Source organism: Gadus morhua, chromosome 18 (genome assembly GCF_902167405.1).
Source record: "Gadus morhua chromosome 18, gadMor3.0, whole genome shotgun sequence".
NCBI classification, from domain to species: Eukaryota; Metazoa; Chordata; class Actinopteri; order Gadiformes; family Gadidae; genus Gadus; species Gadus morhua.
The window spans coordinates 8,074,924-8,097,800 of NC_044065.1; the positions used below are offsets into that span (position 1 = coordinate 8,074,924).

The window sequence follows — 22,877 nt, forward strand, 5'->3', positions numbered from 1 at the left end:
GGTGGGCGGAGCCAGGCTAAACAACTGCCGGGTTCTTTTAGAAAAGGTTGCCAAGTCAGGATCGCTTGTGAATAACTTTATTTGGTAAAGGTCCGGTATGATATCTATGAAGCAGAAGGATGGGAATTGTATAGCCACGCGTGGAGATACGCTTAGCTGGGCATCCGTGGATGCCCTGCCTGGAACATTCTGATCTGTTGGGCTATGTGTTGTGACTAGAATAATGGGCAGGCGTGGCCTCCGTGATGTTCTCTGTTTGGCTAAACATGGTGCTGAGCTCCCGCCTCCGGGATACCCGTATGTGTAATCGGTGCTGGTCCCTTGTCCCCTGGTCCCAACTTGGTTTGTGGCTTGGTCCTGACCACTTGTGGCTTTGTGTGTGCATTACAACTTGGTTTTTCTGGCTTGGTCCTGACCTCTTGTGGCTTTGTGCGGGCATGCCGCTTGTTTTTGTGGCCTCGAGCGTCTGGGTTTCAACACCTGGCCTGCTGTTATCGCTAGAATTGATGCGTGAATGAATGGCTCCTCACATGAGCCGGTCGCCTCCCTAGTCGGCAAGGACATATCTGGCCTCTCGGTATGCGTCACACAACGCAAAAGTGGGCTCTGATCTGCTCACTCTGGCTCTCGTCGGTACACGTTTATGTCCCATCCATTTGCAGTTCAGGCAAACAAGCCACCTGGCATGCATACTACATCGAATTTCACACACTTTTGCATCACCGTATGTGCGCAGAGTTCCACCCAAAGACGCTTGTCTATTTGAGTAATAAAAAGTGAGAACGCAACGCCACTTTTGCGTTTTCTGTCAAGTTCGTCTCTTTCTAAATTGAGCCTGAGATGCTGATTGTGATTTTAAATCATGATGAATCATGGCCATTAGGAATAGTACTTTTACAATGGGTTGGCTTTGCCCCAGGACATGATAGAACACACAAAAATAATCCCAAACAAATGTGTATTTTACATCTTGCATTTGCTTTCGGTAAAATTCATCTAAGTATTACGCTTCTGCTGCAGTTAGATGATTCTTCCAGTCTCCAGCAATACCTGAAAAAGAAGATATATGATAAATGATAAAGGAGTATTGAGGACTAATGATAAGATCAACCATAAATGTGTGTTTCTGCTCATAGTAATCCCTTACCTTTCCTGAGGAACTCTGACACATTCTGGTCCATCATTGTACTTGGCATCAGGGAGTAGTTCGACATTTTGTTCTTTTTCATATTCTTAAACACACATCGATCGGTAATCTTCCTTATCATCTCAGAATCCAGAGGTGTGTTCAAGAACTGAGCCATCCGGGTCACAGAGGCCTCCAGATCCTACAGCAACAGAGGTTACCAAAGCACAGTTACTAGAGTATTCATTATCATCATCATCATCTATATGAATATATAAATATATAATCTATAAATATGTGTTATAAGTGTCACGATTATTATTATTAGTATTAAATATAACCAGTTTAAGTTTTAAGATTGATCTAGATTGTTATAATGTACATGATTAACGGAGCTGTATTTGCAGTCTTCCTACCAGGATCATCTCTTCATAGGAGATGTACATGATGTGCTGTTCTGTGGCAGACAGCCAGCCCTTCACGTGATCGAACCACGAGCCAAAAATCGCTAAGGTTAGAGATGAAAAAAAGCTTATGTGAATGTGCAATGGCCAAAGTCGACCGAATACCTCTCTCTGGATTAAATATTAAGCCAAGCAGTGAAAACAAACACAAAGGGTAAAAGTGAACAAACGCTATACACAAGCAATCAATATACTGTATACCTTTTCCATCAAGAAATTTGTTGAGAAATTCAGTCTGTGTTCCTGGAATAACCAAGAAGGAGGCCATCCTACTAAAGTGTGAGTAGGAAGTGAATACATCTCGGGTTCCTCATCACATAAATTACCTAAATTACAAAGAAAAACACACACACACGCACGCACGCACGCACACACACGCAAACACACACACACACACACACACACACACACACACACACACACACACACACACACACACACACACACACACACACACACACACACTTGGCTTTACCTCAGCATAACATTTTGATTGTTACTCATCCCAATTCACCTAGCAGGCAAGAACATCTGCTCAATGACTAAATTATAGTCTGAGCATACAAATAGTTCAACATTTAAAAATAGCAGTTTACAGGGACATTTCCATTGGTTTATATCTTCCCATAATGAACCTCTATGGCTCCAATCTGTATAGCATACCCTCGGTTTGACCTTAACGAAGCCCGTTGACATCATGTTGTACTGGAAGTGAGTAACGAAGACCCGTGGGGACGGTCTCTGGTCCAGGTTATAGATAAATGCTCTGGACTCCAACCAGGGGACCCCGTCCCAGTTGGGCACAGTGTCCACCACTACTGGGTCTCCCTGGCTCAGGATCAGGGGTACTATCTCCTGCATCCATACTGTCCCTGAAAGCATCACGCAGGGTGTTATTGTGGGGTTTGTGGTGCTGTTGTGTACTTCCTGTTCCTTCCTGCATTCGTCTTTTTTGATTCATGTGCTTATTTTTTGCCAACTGGTTGTGATATCAAAAAAATTGTATCATAATTATAAAATTCATACCACAGTATAAATCAGTGCTGATCAATATTGGTCAATATGGTTCCAAGGGTATGACTATTATTTCGATTACTCTTCTGCACGTGGACACCTCCACAAATCCAACAATATGCGCAGATCCATCAAGAAAAAGTAGTGTGTAATAAAGTATGTGTAATAATAGCAAGTGTTTATTACACATAGTCTATGTCCATGTCCATACTTGATGTTACAAGTTATTATCAAACTTTCCACCTACATACTACTTTCTTTGAAGCTAGTTTAGCAAAACTAATTATTATTATTAGTTGAATCCATCATACGTCATTTACTTCCACTGCGTGACCAGGAAAACTCTTACCTGACTTGGGATAAGTAACAATCAGAATGTCATCGGGACGAAAAGAGAACTCCTCGTAGTATTTCAGGCTCTCTTGGTTATGAATTTTTTTGATTAAATATACGCCCTTGTACACGGTATACAGCTCTTCTTCTGTCATATCTGCAACCTGTATGACAGGAATGGTAGTTGACAAGTGAAAGACATAGAAGCATTCAGACTTTGCTCTACAGTCCTGAATCAATGATTGGCATGAAGTTATATTATACATTAATTATATTAAGTGAGGTCTTTCATTAAAATCCATTCATCGCCTTGTTTATTAACCTGATCTTAAATCACCATGACTTACCACAGGGGTTTAAGAGATGAGCCCTGGGAAAGCAATATTAATTTAAACAGTGAAATATGCATTTGTAATAGTTAACAATGCCACTTTATTTGTCTGTGGCATATACAGTCATAATCCTAAAGCTGGTAGTGTCTGATTTTAACCAGGGTATGGATTAGTTTATTTAACGCTAACTTGAAGCCTACAGAATATACATTCTAAAGCCACAGACGAGAAACCACTGGAGGGCGTTTCCTCTCACCGTGACGTGAGCCAGCCGTCTTTGAGGGGCCACTTATACGTAAATGAGGCGGCTGGGGGTTCATCTTTTGTAACACGTGGATGAGGGACACATGATGATGTCCCTCAGAGTGCAGGCACTTGTTGACCAAGGAAAGATAGGTAATATCAATAATGTTTAACATTTGGGACAATACTTATCTTGTATGGTTTGTACTTAAAGTCAACCTTACTTATAGCCTACTTATAATCTAAGTTTACTGAGCAATAGACTGATGTCATTAGCTGCGTTTCCATCCCCCTGATTTTACGCAAATTTTGAAGTATCGAATCAGTAATAATAATAATACATTTAATTTAGAGGCGCCTTTCAAGACACCCATAAAAATCCTCTTATTCGCAGAAGTTGGGTAGTTGGGTTGCAAAATGGGAGATGGAAGCACACTTTTCGAAACAGCTGTGACGTAGCGAACACACAGGACAACGTCCTTCCAATTTCCGCATAACGACCGGCCATAGCAACCCTGCCGACATCAATTGGTATCGTCAATATCTATATATTTTTAAGCGTTTGTATACATGGACAGATGTCTATGTTTGTATATCCTTTAATTATACCGTGTCCATTAATCCCTGATATATGTACACCTAAGTAATTCCAGTCAAATTGCAGGGCTCTCAAGTTTTGAACTGAGTTCAGAGTGAGGTTTTGTCGGGGGGGGGATATTAACATGTGACTGCATACAATGTGTCCAGAGACATGTTGACTAATGTATAATAATAATAATAATAATACATTTAATTTAGAGGCGCCTTTCAAGACACCCAAGGTCACCTTACAGAGCATATGGTCATCATAAATCGTTTAAAAGAACAAGACATTGTGGAAAAAAAATAAATAAATAAACATAATAAATAAAAAAATAAATAAAACAAAAACAAGACAAAACAAAACAAACAAACAATCAAAACAGTGATCAGTTAGACGTTGTGTGCAAGTTTGAACAGGTGAGTTTTGAGTTGTGACTTGAAGGTTGTAATGGTGTCTGACTGTTTTATGTGTGGGGGGAGGGAGTTCCAGAGCCTGGGTGCTGAACAGCTGAATGACCGGGCACCCATTGTAGTGAGTCGTGATGTGGGGATACATAGTAGTCCAGCAGAGGTTGAGCGGAGGGAGCGGGAGGGAGCGTATTCTTGGAGGAGGTCGCAGAGGTAACTGGGGGCTAGGTTGTGGAGAGCTTTGTAGGTGAGGAGTAGGGTTTTGTATTGGTTGCGGTAGTGTACTGGGAGCCAGTGAAGTTGGATGAGGACAGGGGTGATGTGGTCAAATGATTTGGTGCGGGTGATGATCCGGGCGGCTGAGTTCTGAATGATCTGCAGTCTGTTGATGAGTTTGGTGGGGAGTCCGGTGAGGAGGGCGTTGCAGTAGTCTATGCGTGATGTGACAAATGAGTGAACTAGGATTTCAGTGCTGGATTGGGTCAGTGATGGGCGGAGTCTGGCGATGTTGCGGAGGTGGAAGAATGCAGTCCGGGTGATGGGGTGTGTTGTGATTTAGTGAGGATGGATTTGGATCCGATGAGCAGGGCCTCGGTTTTGTTTCCATTGAGTTTCAGGAAGTTCCTGCTCAACCAGCTCCGGATCTCTTCCAGGCACGTGATGAGGGAGGTGGGGGGGATGGCAGCGGTGGGTGTTTGGTGGAGATGTAGACCTGTGTGTCGTCAGCGTAGCAGTGAAAATGGACCCCATGGTGACGGAGGAGTGTGCCCAGCGGGAGGAGGTAAGTGGTGAACAGGAGTGGACCCAAGACTGACCCCTGGGGGACACCCAGTGAGACATCTGAACACCCAGACTTGTGGTTGCTTAGTTGAACAAATTGTTGACGGCCGGTGAGGTAGGATGTAAACCAGGAGAGTGCAGCACCAGTGATCCCAATGCCAGCCAGGCGGTCCAAGGAGCAGAGGGTGGGAGATGGTGTCGAATGCTGCGCTGAGATCGAGGAGGATGAGAATGGTGAGTAATCCAGAGTCGGCTGCAAGGAGGAGGTCGTTGGTGATTTTGACTAGGGCTGTTTCAGTGCTGTGTTTTGGACGGAAGCCAGATTGGAACGGTTCGTGGAGATTGTTTGTGTCGAGGTGGGACTGTAGTTGTGCGGCAACCACCCTTTCAAGTGTTTTGGAGATGAAAGGGAGATTGGAGATGGGCCGGAAATGGTTAAGGTCAGTTGGGTCAGCACCAGGTTTTTTCAGGATGGGAGTGATGGCAGCCAGCTTGAGAGTGGGGGGTACAGTACCAGTAGTGAGCATGATATGATAGTATGATAGTAAGCATAATTGGCCCTTAACACTAATATTCAGAAACAACACTGCCTCAAAAAAGGCTATAGGCCTAAGCAACACCAGTAGAGGCATATAATTTTCTCTGAAATTTTAAACATTGCAAACGTGCAAAAACATACATTTATATTTATGTGGCATTCAGTCCAATGCTTAAAATATATCTGTCGCATTCAGTAGGCCAATGCTGTGGTAAAGTGTGCAAAGTATGAACAAGTGTTTCTTTCTGTTCAATAGATAGAACTTCATCAATCCCCTGTAGGAGAAATTTGTTAATGTTTGTCCCTATGAAACAATAATGGTAAAAAAAAGAAATACAAAACATGACGGTAACTCTAAAGTCAAACCGTCCAATCTGAAGGCTCTACTCAACCACTCCCCCTCACTTCCACCAATGCAAAGTGAACAGAACTGAGTAGGGGAGGGTGTAGCCTCACTAGTTTGTGAAAGACCCAGAGAAACGCAACGCAAATTCAATGTGAACATGCATGAGGCTTTGTGATGAAATCCAGTACGATTTTGAAATTCCTCCCGGACACTTTTTTTTTTTTTATGTCTCAAAAAGAGGGCTTGTCCGGGCAAAAGAGGACGTCTGGTTACCCTACGTACGGGGAACCCATTTGATTCCTACCTGTTCCACTGTTAAATAGCGGCGCAAATTGGTGGGCGCTATACTGGCAATTTTTCTGCATGAGAAATACGAAGTGTGGCGTGTGAGCGTGTGCATGGGTTGGATTGCGTGTGTCTCACGCCGAATGCGTGAGAGCGTGAGGCGATCTCTCTGCTCCACTTCACCACTTTTTTTCAAGGCGAGGATAAAAGCATAGAAAGAAGTGAAAACCACTATAATTCGAGGCATGTGGAAAGTTTTAGTTATGTGCGCTCTCTATGTGCCATCTCTGTGCCAAGTTCCAAGTGCGGGTGTGGTGACGTATATCATATGCGTCGAGAGCACGAAGAGCTGTAGTTCACAAAGCGGCCTCACATAAAACCTAAAATTATCAAACTTCTTCATGAAATTTTTTAGGTTTCTTTGCATGAAAAATTATCATTTAAATCCACAAATAACATATGTGTAATCCAGGGCATATAAAGACTGGGACCAGAAATTAATTATTTTCTCTCCATTGACACCATTCATATTTTTCGATCTCATAGGTCCCATGAGCTCTACCGGAAGGGGCGTGACTTCGCCACTCTATAACTCTGGGTGAGCTCTTTGGCCTTTACGGGTTCACGCCCCCTTGAGAAAGTGAGATGCGCAGTACACATCCAAAACTAATTTATAAGACCTATAGGCTAATTATTTAAGAGATACATTTCCAAACATTAGAATGACACGTGTGGCCTCTTCCACAATGCTAAAATATGATGAATAAGGAGCGGAAGTTTAAATCGATTAAATTCAAGAGCTTGCTGTAGAGGTGTGTGTGTGTGTGTGTGTGTGTGTGTGTGTGTGTGTGTGTGCGTGTGCGTGTGTGAGAGCAACCCGGTGCTTAATAATAAGAGAATTTATAGGCTACATATGTATCTGTCCACAATCTGAAGAGAAAACTGAATTTAAGTATCATATAAAATCATTTTGAAAATCTTTTTTCAAACAATTATGCATTATATAAAGAAATTATAAAAAAAAAAATATATATATATAGATATATTTATACTAAAATGCAGTCAGTCCAGTTGTGAAAAACATAATTGATCTTTTCACAATCCTAACAATGTATTCATAGAACATAAATCTAATAACACTTATTACCTTATGGAGAAAAATAAACTGTAATGAACCAATTGTAATAAGGTAACATTATAGGTTCTTACAAGCCTTGATCACTGCACAGAAACTTATTCGAAAAGTGTATGAAAGGTGATCTGATCTGCATAACCCAGACAGAATGTCCTGAAACTTCTTGGGTGACCCAATGGGGTCGTGAACTATAATCCTGAAGTGGAATGAGTCTGGGATAACAGGGCATTTCCTTTTAAAACGAATCCGAATTCATATGTAATATGTCTCATATTTGAATTTTTGGTGGGCTTTTATTTTGAAAATAAATATCAAAACGGCCGTACATTTCCTTTGATAGCATTTGCTTTTATTGACTGTCCTTTGGTATGTACCCGACGAATGCTTTTAATTTGAAACTAGTTCAGAGACGCTATTACCGTAATAGTTAGTATAAACAGGTACAGCAAAAAACTGGGTTGGCTGGCTTGACCGCAGTATGGAAACGCACCTAATTCGAATTTCTTTTTTGCGAACTTTTTAAAGATTCGCTTCACCTTTTAGATGGAAACGTGACTATTGACTATAGATGGATGTCTGTCTGAGTGTTTGTCAACCCGGGACCTTCTAATCGAAGGTGATGGGAATAACATATTGGACAGGGCCCGGAGCCTTCCCCTGATGCCTCTCTCTCCAATATGCTCTACCAATGTTCCAACAGTTTGGCTGAGATGCCTCCAATATTTTCCACCATTTGAGTGAAAGCATCTTGAACACCGTAATGCTCAAAATAATACATTAATATAATCATAAGCTGTGAACTATGAACTGTATTGCTATGAACGTTATCGATCAATCTATAAACATCAACATTCAAAATAAACATTTGGCCTCATTTAAATGCATATGGAAGATGTTATAATGCTCCTCACTCACTCACTCACTGACTCACTCACTGACTCACTCACTCACTCACTCACTCACTCACTCACTCACTCACTCACTCACTCACTCACTCACTCACTCACTCACTCACTCTCTATCCCTCTCACTATTCATGAGTCACTAGTTCAGTCACTCACCATCATCAATTTAAAATGTATATCTACCTAAAAATAAGTAAGGGTTTATCTAAGACTAACTAATTCACAGCATAGCTTCTCCTCATATTGTTTACTAGAAAAACAGCCAGAACAATTACAATAGAAACCATGCATGTGTTATAAGCCCACTGCAGATTCCAACATGCTTTCCAAGACAATTTTTGCACATTTAAAAGCCGCTTATTACACGGCTATGTTGCCAAAGCGAAAAAATAACTTCACAAGATGGATCTTTTTATAATTACAATTCGCAGTGTTGATCAGCAGAGAAATAGTCCGCATAAGACGTTTACGTTGCTTAGCAACCGAATACGCTGGGGTTGATGAATTACCTAACTACATGCGGAGTGATATCACAGACGTGATTCAGAGGGAAAAACACTTCCCTTAACACTTTTGTTCAACAGCACTGAAAAGAGCCGTGCAATAAATTAAAAATATATTATATATTATTTTATTTATTTATTTTTTCAGAAAAGTTTTGGGTGGGCCTGTTGAACAGTGCCTGTTAAACGCTGAATAAAAACTGAGAACACAACGCCACTTTTGCGTTTTCTGTCAAGATCGTCTCCGTCTAAGAAAGGCTGATTGTGATTTTAAATCATGATGAATCATGGCCGTTAGGAATAGTACTTTTACAATGGGTTGGCTTTGTCCCAGGACATGATAGAACACACAAAACTAATCCCAAACAAATGTGTATTTTACATCCTTCATTTGCTTTCGGTAAAATTCATCAAAGTTTTCCGCTTCTGCTGCAGTTAGATGATTCTTCCAGTCTCCAGCAATACCTGAAAAAGAAGATATATGATAAATGATGAAAAAGTATTGAGGACTAATGATAAGATCAACCATAAATGTGCGTTTCTGCTCTTAGTAATCCCTTACCTTTCCTGAGGAACTCTGACACATTCTGGTCCATCATTGTACTTGGCATCAGGGAGTAGTTCGACATCTTGTTCTTTTTCATATTCTTAAACACACATCGATCGGTAATCTTCCTTATCATCTCAGAATCCAGAGGTGTGTCCAAGAACTGAGCCATCCGGGTCACAGAGGCCTCCAGATCCTACAGCAACAGAGGTTACCAAAGCACAGTTAATTATCATCATCATCCCCATCTTCACCTGTATGAATATATCAATATATAATCTAAATATGTGTTATAAGTGTCATGATTATTATTAGTAGCATTAAATATAACCAGTTTAAGTTTTAAGATTGATCTAGATTCTTATAATGTACATGATTAACAGAGCTGTATTTGCAGTCTTCCTACCAGGATCATCTCTTCATAGGAGATGTACATGATGTGCTGTTCTGTGGCAGACAGCCAGCCCTTCACGTGATCGAACCACGAGCCAAAAATCACTAAGGTTAGAGATGAAAAAAAGTTTATGTGAATGTGCAATGGCCAAAGTCGACGAATACCTGTCTCTGGATTAAATATTAAGCCAAGCAGTGAAAACAAACACAAAGGGTAAAAGTGAGCAAACGCTATACTCAAGCAATCCATATACTGTATACCTTTTCCATCAAGAAATTTGTTGAGAAATTCAGTCTGTGTTCCTGGACTAACCAAGTAGGAGGCCATCCTACTAAAGTGCAAGTAGGAAGTGAATACATCTCTCGGGTTCCTCATCACATAAATTACCTAAATAAAAAAGAAAAACACACACACACACACACACACACACACACACACACACACACACACACACACACACACACACACACACACACACACACAAACGTGGCTTTACCTCAGCAATAACATTTTGATTGTTACTCATCCTCTATGGCTCCAAGCTGTATAGCATACCCTCGGTTTGACCTTGAGGAAGCCTGTTGGCATCATGTTGTACTGGAAGTGAGTAATGAAGACACGTGGGGACGGTCTCTGGTCCAGGTTTTGGATATATGCTCTGGCCTCCAACCAGGGGACCCGGTCCCAGTTGGGCACAGTGTCCACCACTACTGGGTCTCCCTGGCTCAGGATCAGGGGTACTATCTCCTGCATCCATACTGTCCCTGAAAGCATCACACAGGGTGTTATTTTGGGGTTTGTGGTGCTGTTGTGTACTTCCTGTTGCAGTCGTCTTATTTGATTCATGCGCTTATTTTATGCCAACTGGTTGTGATATCAAAAAAATTGTATCATAATTGTAAAATCCATACCACAGTATAAATCAGTGCTGATCAATATTGGTCAATATTGTTCCAAGGGTATGACTATTATGTTGATTACTCTTCAGCACGATCAGCACAAAATTGTATCATAATTGTGAAATCCATACCACAGTATAAATCAGTGCTGATCAATATCGGTCAATATTGTTCCAAGGGTATGACTATTATGTTGATTACTCTTCAGCACGTGGACACCTCCACAAATCCAACAATATGCGCAGGTCCGTCAAGAAAAGGTAGTGTGTGATAAAGTATGTGTAATAATAGCAAGTGCTTATTACACATACTATCTCCATGTCCATACTTGATGTTACAAGTTATTATTTAACTTTCCACCTACATACTACTTTGAAACTAGTTTAGCAAAACTAATTATTATTATTAGTTGAATCCATCATTTGTCATTTACTTCCACTGCGTGACCAAGAAAACTCTTACCTGACTTGGGATAAGTAACAATCAGAATGTCATCTGGACGAAAGAGAACTCCTCGTAATATTTCAGGCTCTTTTGGGCATGAATTTTTTTGAATAAAAATACGCCCTTGTACACGGTATACAGGTCTTCTTCTGTCATATCTGCAACCTGTATGATTGGAATGATAGTTGACAAGTGAAACACACATAGAAGCATTCAGACTTTGCTCTACAGTCCTGAATCAATGAAGGTTAACAAAAGTAAATAATAAAGGAATTACATGCTGTTCTATTACTTCTAGGTGTGCATGGTCGGTGAAGTTCAACCCTATTTTATGCAGGCCTAATTTATAGCTGTTCTACCAACAGGTTTCTGACGATTTTTTGGGGGTAAATAATTTAATTGTTGGGTATTATTAGAATAGGGTTAGGGTCAGGGTTCATAATAATAATTATAATACATTTAATTTAGAGGCGCCTTTCAAAAGGCGACTGAATAGTGATGCCCCCTTTTTTTCAATTTTTTTTTCTCTATTGACCTTTCGAAGAATCGTTAAATAAAGATTTGTTAGCCTGGAACCAAGCCATTTATCAGACAAAAACATTTGATTTGGTGCAAAATATTTGCTAAACGGAAGGTAAGGCAAAGGTACAAGCAGGGCCATTTCTTGCCGCAGACTATGCTGTTGCATAGTGCCCCTAATGTGAAGGCATATAAAGGAGTATCTCATCATTTGTAATTATTATATAGTATTTACTGCGCTAACCTACACCTAAGAGATATGATTCGCAATAAAATTAGCAAACGTGCAAAGTGGTGCTGCTTCATCGGATCAAGCATTTTTTTTTTGCTATAGAATGTTTCCCTCACCCACAACCAGGAACAGACACATTAATATAGGTGAGATATAATTTATTTCACGAATTTGAAGGGATTTGAATGAAATCCCAGTCTGTATTCATGAAGGCAAGTCATTCAAATCTTCTCTGAGCTAGTCTCAGCAAATTAACACATTTCTTAGAGAGAAAAAACTGAATTTATCCCTCATCGTTATTAAGCTGCTTTGTTACACATGTTACGTTACACCTGCTCATACTAAGTTAACGAGACAAAATAACATTAGAAATATAAATTTCAGACTCTGATTGTGGTTCTAAATCATGATGAATCATGGCCATTAGTAACAGCACTTTAACAATTGGTTGGCTACTTTGCCCCAGGCCATGATAGAAAACACAATAATTATATTTTCTAATCCCAAAAAAAATTGTATTTTACATCCTGCATTTTCTTTTGGTAAAATGCATCAAAGTGTTCCGCCTCTGCTACAGTTAGATGATCCTTCCAGTCTCCAGCAATACCTGAAAAAGAAAAGATCAGATGAATGATGAAGAAGTCATATACATAGGACTAATGATATGATTCACCATACTGTTAAATGTGGGATTCTGTTCTTAGTAATCCCTTACCTTTCCTAAGGAACTCTGATACATTCTGGTCCATAATTGTATTGGGGACCAGGGAGTAGTTCGACATTTTGTTCTTTTTCATATTCTTAAACACACATCGATCGGTAATCTTCCTTATCATCTCAGAATCCAGAGGTGTGTCCAAGAACTGAGCCATCCGTGTCACAGAGGCCTCCAGGTCCTACAGCAACAGGTTACCAAAGCACAGTTACTAGAGTATCCATCATCATCATCATCCTAAATAATCATTAGCATCGTCTCTCTTTGCATCATTCTGGTTTATTTTTGCCACTCCCAGCCTATGTAGGTTCGATACAGACCTTTGATATCTCACCCTTCTGGGGTTCAAAAAACTAAACCTTAGAGGTTCTACATAGAGTGATGGGTTAAAAGCGTCATGACTATTCATTTTCTTAGTATGATATAGAACCATTTTAAGTTTTAAGATTGATCTAGATTGTTATAGTGTACATGATGCAGGTTTTTTTTTTAGCTGTATTTGTAGTCTTCCTACCAGGATCATCTCTTCATAGGAGATGTACATGATGTGCTGTTCTGTGGCAGACAGCCAGCCCTTCACGTGATCGAACCAAGAGCCAAAAATCACTAAGGTTAGAGATGAAAAAAGTTTATGTGAATGTGCAATGGCCAAAGATGACCGAATACCTGTCTCTGGATTAAATATTAGGCCAAGCAGTGAAAACAAACACAAAGGGTAAAAGTGAACAAACGCTATACACAAGCAATCCATATACTGTATACCTTTTCCATCAAGAAATTTGTTGAGAAATTCAGTCTGTGTTCCTGGACTAACCAAGAAGGAGGCCATCCTACTAAAGTGAGAGCAAGAAGTGAATACATCTCTCGGGTTCCTCATCACATAAATTACCTAAATAAAAAAGAAAAACACAAACACACACACACACACCCACACACACACACACACACACGCATGTACGCACACACACACACACACACACACACACACACACACACACACACACACACACACACACACACACACACACACACACACACACGTGGCTTTACCTCAGCAATAACATTTTGATTGTTGCTCATCCTAATTCACCTAGCAGGCAAGAAAATCTGCTCAATGACTAAATTTTAAAGATTGAGCATACAAATAGTTTACAATTTTATATAGCAGTTTTAAGGGACATTTACAGAGGCGGGCAGAATACACAGCTTCCTTGAGTAAAAGTACAGATACCCCTTGCTATTTCCATAATGAATCTGTATGGCTCCAAGCTAAGCAAAGCGTACCCTGGGTTGGACCTTGAGGAAGCCTGTTGACATCATGTTGTACTGGAAGTGAGTAATGAAGACGCGTGGGGACGGTCTCTGGTCCAGGTTAAGGTGACGGGCCTTGTTATTGTGCAACCAGGGGACCCGGTCCCAGTTGGGCACAGTGTCCACCACTACTGGGTCTCCCTGGCTCAGGATCAGAGGTACTATCTCCTGCATCCATGTTGTCCCTGAAAGAATCACGCAGGTTGTTATTGTGGGGTTTGTGATGCTGTTGTGTGTTTCCTGTTGCAGTTGTCTTATTTGATTCATGTGCTTTTATTTGCCAACCAATCACTTGGTTGTGATGTATTGGCTTATACCAGTGGTTGTCAACCTTTTTTGAGCAAACGCCCCCCTGACCTTACCCTGATCCTCTGGCGCCCCCCCCCCCAATAAAAAAATACAAATAAACTAACAACCCCACTCACATTCGTGTTATATTGCTTAAAGTTGTCAGTGCATCATTTTTCATTGATTTTGCGTTGGTCACTAATATCAATGAATGCCTCTTGAGTCAGTTTTGGTGCAAAAAATATGAATGAATATTCATGACATGCAATTCAACTTCCAAAGAGAGAGAGAGAGAGAGAGAGAGAGAGAGAGAGAGAGAGAGAGAGAGAGAGAGAGAGAGAGAGAGAGAGAGAGAGAGAGAGAGAGAGAGAGAGAGAGAGAGAGAGAGAGAGAGAGAGAGAGAGAGAGAGAGAGAGAGAGAGAGAGAGAAGAGTTGAGAGAGAGAGAGAGAGAGAGAGAAGAGTTGAGAGAGAGAGAGAGAGAGAGAAGAGTTGAGAGAGAGAGAGAGAGAGAGAGAAGAGTTGAGAGAGAGAGAGAGAGAGAGAAGAGTTGAGAGAGAGAGAGAGAGAGAGAAGAGTTGAGAGAGAGAGAGAGAGAGAAGAGTTGAGAGAGAGAGAGAGAGAGAGAGAGAAGAGTTGAGAGAGAGAGAGAGAGAGAAGAGTTGAGAGAGAGAGAGAGAGAGAAGAGTTGAGAGAGAGAGAGAGAGAGAGAAGAGTTGAGAGAGAGAGAGAGAGAGAAGAGTTGAGAGAGAGAGAGAGAGAGAAGAGTTGAGAGAGAAGAGTTGAGAGAGAAGAGTTGAGGAAGAAAAGGTTGGCACCATGCGGCCCGGCACCTTGACCTTGGGCACCGCGATCACTCCCGCGTCTCCCGCGACTCCCGCCATGCCCCGTGAACGAATGAATGGCCAGGGAACCACGGGCACCGCGGCCCGGGCAACGCGGACTCCACGAAAACAGCTGTTTTCGTGGAGTCCGCGTTGCCCGGGCCGCGGTATATATAAGCCTTATTAGGCCTCTGCATGCGATCTAGATCGCATGCAGAGGCCTAATAAGGCTTATATATTTTGTATTTGAAATGCAAAAGCCTTTTCGTGGAGACTACGCTCAGAGCAGCTGGAACTGAACAACAGGAAGGAGGAAAATGGGCTATGAAACTAAATTTGATATTTTTTTCTTGCTATCGGCCATGTTTGATTGTGTTGTGTTGGTTATTGAACTGTTAACATTTGCTTTTGAATGTTAAACATGATGAAAACGACCACCACGTAATATACATGAATGTATAACAATTTATAAATACTAATTATTAAACCTTCCTACCTGCATACAACTTTAAAACTAATTTATCAAAACTACTTTTCACTATTTGATGCATCAATCATCCGCCATTTACTTCCATTGGGTATCCAGGAATGCTCTTACCTGACTTGGGATAAGTAACAATCAGAATGTCATCTGGACGGAAAGAGAACTCCTCGTAGTATTTCAGGCTCTCTGGGGTATGGGTCAGTTTGACCAAATACACACCCTTGTACACGATATACAGCTCCTCTTCTGCCATAGCTGCAACCTGCATGGATAGGAATGGTAGTTGACAAGCATACAGTGAAAGACTTTATTGAAGCATTTAGTCGCTGATCTACAGTCCTGAAGGGTTAATAAAATGACTGAATCAATCACGTTGTGCTAGTGACCAGAGGCGTCTCTGTCTTCTGAAGATTGGTATGAGGCTGGTAAAGAGGCAGCAGGACGGGCCTCAGCCACGCATCCTCAGATGTTGGGGGAGAGAGAGAGACCAGAAGGGCCGCTTTACAACCTAATGAGATGCCATTCAGTACTAGTACGAGATGTTCCAGCTTTCAAAAAGAACACGTGTGGAAAGAGGCGTGAATGCATCACAAGGTCTTTAGAAAATACACTAGGAAGAGGTTTGACTACAACATTAAAAACCACTTTTCCAAAGTGTTCGAAAAGCACTTGAAGAATAAGAATATATAACATACAACAAACATTTAAAGTACATAAAACAAAACATTTTATAGTAGGTAGTATAAACGAGAATCTCCCCATGTCTGATGATAATATAGTATTCACTGCGCTAAACTGCAGCTTAAAGATTTGCCACGATGGGTTATCTAGCGTGTGCTTGTCATTGCGCTTTCGTAAACCAATTCACATTCATTGTATATCTGACCTGGTTCACAATATTAGTTAAGTTCGAAAGAATATTTTTTAACAAAAGTTAAGCAAAAGTGCAAAGTGGTGCTGTTTCATCTGATCAAGCATTTATGTGCTTTGTGATGTATTAGTTGAAACCCAAGTTTTTATTATCAGATTATAACCTTTTATTTACAGATATGGAATGTGTCATCGACCAAAAACTTGGAAGAAACATATATGTGAGATATAATTTATTTCAAGAATTTGAATGGATCTTAAAGGTTGGGTATGGAATTCGCTTTTTTGGCCATTTTTGCAAAATTACTTGAAATCCTTATCATAGCCCGCTTACAGCCACTGAGTTAGAAGTACTGACATGAAAATTAAACAAGTCAATCATCTGTGGAACGGGCAGGGCTCGAAAAACTCCAGCCAATCATTTCCATTGCCACCGAGTTGCATTGGACAGTAAGTACGTCAATCAAACGGTCGTACTGCACTCCCCCTCCCCCGCTCGCGACCCCTTCGTGCAGTACTCGTGACCCAGAGCTCGTGACCCAGAGCAAGCTCCTGTTTGTTGTTATCCTGCGGTAGCTACTGGCAGGGGCGGCCCCAGCACATTTGGCGCTCTAGGCGAGATTGTTGAGGGGGGGGGGGGGGGGGGGGGGGGAGGTATGCAGCGATTGTTGGGGGGGGGGGGGGGGGGGGGTATGGAGCGATTGTTGACCGGGGGGGGGGTAGCCGATAAGAATTTTTTTTTTTTTTTTGGACGCACTATTTTGCGCTCCCCCTCTAGATGGCGCTCTAGGCGGCCGCCTAACCCGCCTGTAGGGAAGGCCGCCCCTGGCTACTGGAACTAGTTAATCCACATTTGGACCTAGCAGTAGAAGACAATTTCCATGGCAGACAAGACGCCACCATCCCCACCACCACCACCAGCAAAGAGAAGGAAAACTCTTTTTCAGAGAGTAATTGATAATAAAAACGCTGAAAGAGAAAAACTGAAATCAAGAATAATCCTAGGCACTGCTTTTCGAACGTTGGCGGCAACTGAAGGACGAGAAGGGTCTAAAAACCGATGCTTGTGTGGCGGTTGACCTAGTTTCAAAGTTTATACCGTTTATACTCGGTAATACCGGTGTTGAGACGAGTGTATTACTCGGTGTGAAAATGTCCACACCGCAGCAACCCTAGTGAAAACCAGGACTTCCAATACAATTATATGAAACAAACATACATTTTCTAAAAATAGTAATGATTTATGTGACCGTTTAATGTTTATAACATCTGGCGCAACCATAGCGAGTAACCCCTGACTGCAGCTCGCAGATCGAGGAGGAGCTAAATGTGGGCAAATTCCGCGCAGCATCATGGACTCAGTATCATGGTTTTACCCTCTCGGGCGCCATCTGGTGGCGGAGATCCGGCAGCACATTCTCAAACATCAATACAGCACAGCACAGCACAATGACTACCGGTAATATGGAAAAAGGTTAATGCATTTGATAGACTGAGACATTCCTACTTTTAACTTGTCATTTCAAATGTCTTTTTTAGTATAGACACATAGCTATTATGTTACACCTGTTCCGAAGAAGCCTAACTAAGATGACAAGACCAAATGAATATACAAAAACAAATTTCAGACTCTGATTGTGATCATTAATGATAGCACTGTTCAATGGGTTGGCTACTTTTGTCCTTGGCCATTTTAGATAACACAATAAATATATTTCTAATCCCAAACAAATGTGTATTTTACATCCTGCATTTTCTTTCGGTAAAATTCATCAAAGTAATCCGCCTCTGCTACAGTTAGATGATTCTTCCAGTCTCCGGCAATACCTGAAAAATAAAAGATCAGATGAATTCAGTCATAGTATTGAGGGCTAATGATATATTTAACCATTTTGCTGAATGCTTGTTTCTGCTCTTACTAACCCTTTACCTTTCCGGAGGAACTCTGACACATTCGGGTCCATAAATTCACTCGGGACCAGGGAGTAGTTTGACATTTTGTTCTTTTTCATATTCTTAAACACACATCGCTCTGCAATCTTCCTTTTCATCTCAGAATCCAGAGGTGTGTCCAAGAACTGAGCAATCCGGGTCACAGAGGCCTCCAGGTCCTACAGCAATAGAGGTTACCAAAGAACAGTTATTAGAGTATTCATTATCATCATCATCATCCTCATCATGATTCCATTCATCAGCATTGTCTCTCTTTGCATCCTTCAGATTTCTTTGTGGCACTCCCAGCCAAAATAGGTTATAGATCGACCTTTGTTATCTAGAATGATTACTTGACTTAAACAAACCGACACTTCCAAAATTAATTGTCATCTGGCCAAAGGATATGGACAGGAGCTACACTATTCGCTATGAACCAGGGGAGTTTTGCAATTCCTCCCATTATATTTAAAGTTAGTTAGTTATCTAAGTATCCAAGATACAGCTTTATTTGCCATCTTCTTACCAGGATCATCTCTTCATAGGAGATGTACATGATGTGCTGCTGTTCTGCAGCAGACATCCAGCCCTTCACGTGATCGAACCACGAGCCGAAAATTGCTGAGGTTAGAGAAGACATTAGTCATATATGATTGTGCAACTGGCCAAAGACATAGAATACCCGTCTCTGGATTAAAAAATTAACCACGCAGTGAAAACAAACACAAAGGGTAAAAGTGAACAAACGGTATACACAAGCAATCCATTTACGGTACTCTATACCTTTTCCATCAAGGAATTTGTGGAGAAATTCAGTCTGTGTCCCTGGAGTAACAAGGTAGGAGGCCATCCCACTAAAGTGAAAATACGAAGTGAATACATCCCTCGGGTTCCTCATCACGTAAATTACCTAAATAACAAAGAAAACACACATACACACACACACACAAACACGCACACGCACAGTTATCATATCAAGTCCCGTAGGGTAGCAAAGTAGAAGCGGGAGTGGGACATTTCCATTGGTTTATATCTTGACATAATGAACCTGTATGGCTCCAAGCTGCATAGCATACCCTCGGTTTGACCTTGAAGAAGCCCGTTGACATCATGTTGTACTGGAAGTGAGTAATGAAGACGCGTGGGGACGGTCTCTGGTCCAGGTTAAGGTTGCATGCTCTTGTTTCCTCCAACCAGGGTACCCGGTCCCAGTTGGGCACAGTGTCCACCAGTTCCGGGTCTCCCTGGCTCATGATCAGAGGCACTATCTCCTGCATCCATGTTGTCCCTGAAAGCATCACGCAGGGTGTTTTTGCTGTTGCAGTTGTCTTTTTTAAAGGTCCCACAACATGCTATTTTATGGATGCTTTAATATAGGTATTAGTGGGCCACTAACACAGTATTCAAAGACGTTCCCGAAATTCAGCCGTGGTGCAGAGTTACAGCCACTCCGAGCTAGTCGCACATTGAGCTTCCCGCAAATGCGCTGTTTTGGTGTCTGTAGCTATAATGCAAATGAGGAGGAGCGCGGCGGGTCAAGGAGGAGGGTGGGGGTGTGGCCCTGAGCAGCTTGCAGCCACGGTACCATGCACTCTGTTTACAGTGGATGTATCACAATGGCGAGGCGCACACAGCCTTTAGCTGTGTGCGTTCTGTAAATATTCTAGAACACACGGGAGTCCTGGAGCTCTTTATCTAAATAATATCATATTATACATAGATATCTATGTTATATAATATATAACGTAGCGCCGGGGTTATGTTTGTTGTTTTGTTATACGACTGCTATTGGTTGATGTGTTCCCATCATGCTTTGCAGTGCGGAAGTTAGGGGAGGAGTTAAAAAGACGTTGAGCTTTGTTGTGGTTACGGGGTGCTCGTTGAGCTTTGTTGTGGTTATGGGGAACTGGGGATTTTTCAATAATGTCACTGAAAGAATATAGCACGCCTCTGCTTTTGATAGTTGCCACAATAATATCGCGGCCAAAAGTGAGTGAGAGCAATATTATGAATCTCAAATGACCGCGTTGCGTTCCTGGTTCTTCCACTTCCACATCAATCTGAAGTAGACTGAACCGCGACATGGAGGAGAAAGGGATTGTTGCCGGGCAGCGCTTAGGCACCTCCGCCTCCTGCAGCGCCGGATGGGGGTGGTCCCTCGGCAGCGGTCCCTTGGCAGCGGGAAGCGGGCTCAAGCGGGAAACATTTGCGGCCAACAATCCCTTTCGCCTCCATGTCGTGGTCCATGTTCTTGAGGGAGTCAAAGCCAAAGTTCCTTTCCCCCAATTCATTCTCAACCATGGCTGAGATAACCCCCAATACGAGTCTCGTTGTAGAAATACCAGAGACGAGAGTCCGACGTGTTATGCGCCATAACACCAAAGGCAGAACGGTTATCCAAATAACAAGGAAGTGTAGAACACTTACGTTACAGTCCTGGAGCTCTATATCTAAATAATATCATATAATACATAGTTATCTATATCATATAATACATATTATCACGGCCAAAAGCTGTGTGGGCCTCCAGACGATATTATGAATCACGAACGACTTCGTCAGCTTCTCCGACGTCTCTGGTTCTTCCACTTCCACATCAATCTAAAGTAGACTGAACCGTGCGCTGCCTGCTGCCGGCTGCCGGCTGCCCGCTGCCGGGCGGTGGTGCTTTACAGCGGTGGTGCCTCGCGGCAACCGGTGGCATGTCGCAGTTCATGTACTTCAGGGAGTCAAAGCCAAAGTTCCTTTTCCCCAATTCTTTCTCAACCATGGCTGAGATAACCCCCACTACAGTCTTGTTGTGGAAATGCAAGAGACATCAAAGAACGGACAGCAAACACTTGCGTTACAGTGTGTGTAATCACACATTTGTATTACTTTGCAATACCTGGACACCTCCACAAATCCAACAATATGCTTAAAGTGTCATACTAGCATCATCTGTTGTTGTTTATTCAGGTCATTATTTCCAATAATTATTTCCAATAATGGGAGACCCCATTGTGGTTTATTCCACATAGTCTATGTCCATGTCCATACTTGTTGTTCACAGTGTTTAACACATTTAACACTACATGTTCAAACACATACACAAATTCTTCCTGCATTTGCAGGAAGAATTCTTCCTGCATTTGCAGGAAGAATTTCAATGAATGTTAACCTTTGCTTTTGAATGTTAAACACGGTGAAAACAACATCACAATATATATAAATGTTGACAATTTATAACAACTTATATTTTTAAAGGTCCCACCTAAATACTACTTTAAAACTAATTTTGCAAAACTATTAATATTATTTTTTGCTTCCATTTGCCATTTACTTCCACTGAGTGACCAGAAAACTCTTACCTGACTTCGGATAAGTTACAATAAGAATGTCATCTGGACGAAAAGAGAACTCCTCGTAGTATTTCAGGCTCTCTGAGGAGTGAACCACTTTGGGCAAATACACACCCTTGTACGTGGCATACATTTCTTCTTCTGTCATTTCTGCAACATGAATGGATAAGACGGGTAGTTGACAAGCAAGACAGTGCGAGACTTTCTGAACCATCCGGACTTTGGTCTACAGTGCTGAAGTTAAATTAATTAATTAACCCTTAAAGTAATTGAAGGTAACACTCTATAATAAGGTGCCATAAATAGAAAACTAGTCATTACCTAACCCATTGTCAATATTTGTTAATTACTACTAAAATATCAATTTGGCACAGGTTAATAGTTTTTCATCATTAATTAAACATTAGTTGTTTGCATAGCCCTAACCCAAACCTAACACACGACCCTATCCCTCACCCCAACCAGCGACACTCTGTGGTCAGTGGGACAAAAACTATTAACTTGTCCCAAATAGACATAGTAACAACTAACAAATATTAACAAAGGGTTAGGTAATGACTAGTTTGCTATTTATTATGTCACCTTATTATAAAGTGTTACCGAATTACGTTATGGCCTACCCGATAGGCCTACGCCTCGTTATCCTCTCACGACGAAAGTCTGGGATCGGGATCCTCCAAATGATAGAGAGGCGAGAGAGAGAGGGGCGGGACTGGTGTCTGCCCAGAAAAGGTTTCGTCATTTGTTTTGGTTATTCTTTTATAACGCCGTAGACCTAGAGGAAATGTATTTCGTTGTTCTTTCAGAAAAGTTGACTTGTTCTTAGAGGGGGGTTAATCATAACAGGCATGGATAAACATGTATTGAGAACTTATTTCAAAAAGAGATTTGAAAACATCATGAGTAAATAGTAGAAGTAACTCTGGCTTCACCCATTAACTGATGTGATGGTCCCATAATCAAAACATATAATTAAACGTATTATAACCAAATGATAAAAAAAAAACACAGGAATCTCCAATCGTAGTATAGGCTACTCTGTATATTTCTTATGCGCTCCACTACATTTAACGAATCGACGAAG

The 22,877-nt window shown here is 41.4% G+C and overlaps 2 protein-coding genes and 2 pseudogenes across 3 annotated transcripts; all 4 read right to left on the reverse strand.

Annotated features, from left to right (window-relative positions):
• Positions 1-61: 61 nt before the first annotated feature.
• LOC115531238 (sulfotransferase family cytosolic 2B member 1-like) lies at positions 62-12,031 on the reverse strand (annotated as a pseudogene).
• On the reverse strand, positions 9,095-11,443 carry LOC115531235 (sulfotransferase family cytosolic 2B member 1-like; annotated as a pseudogene).
• Positions 12,032-12,170: 139 nt separating the features above from the next.
• Positions 12,171-16,886, reverse strand: LOC115531231 (sulfotransferase family cytosolic 2B member 1-like). Its single transcript, XM_030340365.1, has 6 exons — positions 15,765-16,886; positions 14,029-14,240; positions 13,507-13,633; positions 13,259-13,350; positions 12,745-12,925; positions 12,171-12,636 (listed from the first exon to the last, which is right to left on the reverse strand). Exons 1-6 carry the CDS (start codon positions 15,916-15,918, stop codon positions 12,527-12,529), a joined length of 876 nt encoding a protein of 291 aa, XP_030196225.1. The 5' UTR covers positions 15,919-16,886; the 3' UTR covers positions 12,171-12,526.
• Positions 16,887-18,024: 1,138 nt separating this feature from the next.
• LOC115531232 (sulfotransferase family cytosolic 2B member 1) lies at positions 18,025-22,674 on the reverse strand. Of its 2 annotated transcripts, none has more exons than XM_030340367.1 (7): positions 22,414-22,674; positions 21,803-21,943; positions 19,529-19,740; positions 19,236-19,362; positions 18,979-19,073; positions 18,444-18,631; positions 18,025-18,347 (listed from the first exon to the last, which is right to left on the reverse strand). In XM_030340367.1, exons 2-7 carry the CDS (start codon positions 21,939-21,941, stop codon positions 18,293-18,295), a joined length of 816 nt encoding a protein of 271 aa, XP_030196227.1. In that variant the 5' UTR covers positions 21,942-21,943; positions 22,414-22,674; the 3' UTR covers positions 18,025-18,292. The 2 variants fall into 2 exon arrangements, with proteins under 2 accessions (XP_030196227.1, XP_030196226.1); XM_030340366.1 differs by having other exon boundaries at positions 18,451-18,631; positions 22,414-22,619.
• Between the last annotated feature and the right edge of the window lie 203 nt (positions 22,675-22,877).

Excerpts from the sequence above, each read along its gene's own strand:
- LOC115531231 (XM_030340365.1), bottom strand. The coding sequence starts at position 15,918 with ATGCAGGTTGCAGCTATGGCAGAAGAGGAGCTGTATATCGTGTACAAG. Across the intron at positions 14,241-15,764 it reads TGTTACTTATCCCAAGTCAG|GGACAACATGGATGCAGGAG; the intron begins GTAAGAGCATTC and ends TGATTCTTTCAG. Across the intron at positions 12,926-13,258 it reads CCTATGAAGAGATGATCCTG|GACCTGGAGGCCTCTGTGAC; the intron begins GTAGGAAGACTA and ends CTGTTGCTGTAG.
- LOC115531232 (XM_030340366.1), bottom strand. The coding sequence starts at position 21,941 with ATGACAGAAGAAGAAATGTATGCCACGTACAAGGGTGTGTATTTGCCC. Across the intron at positions 19,074-19,235 it reads CAAATTCCTTGATGGAAAAG|CAATTTTCGGCTCGTGGTTC; the intron begins GTATAGAGTACC and ends CTCTAACCTCAG. Across the intron at positions 18,348-18,450 it reads GTCAGAGTTCCTCCGGAAAG|GTATTGCCGGAGACTGGAAG; the intron begins GTAAAGGGTTAG and ends TTTATTTTTCAG.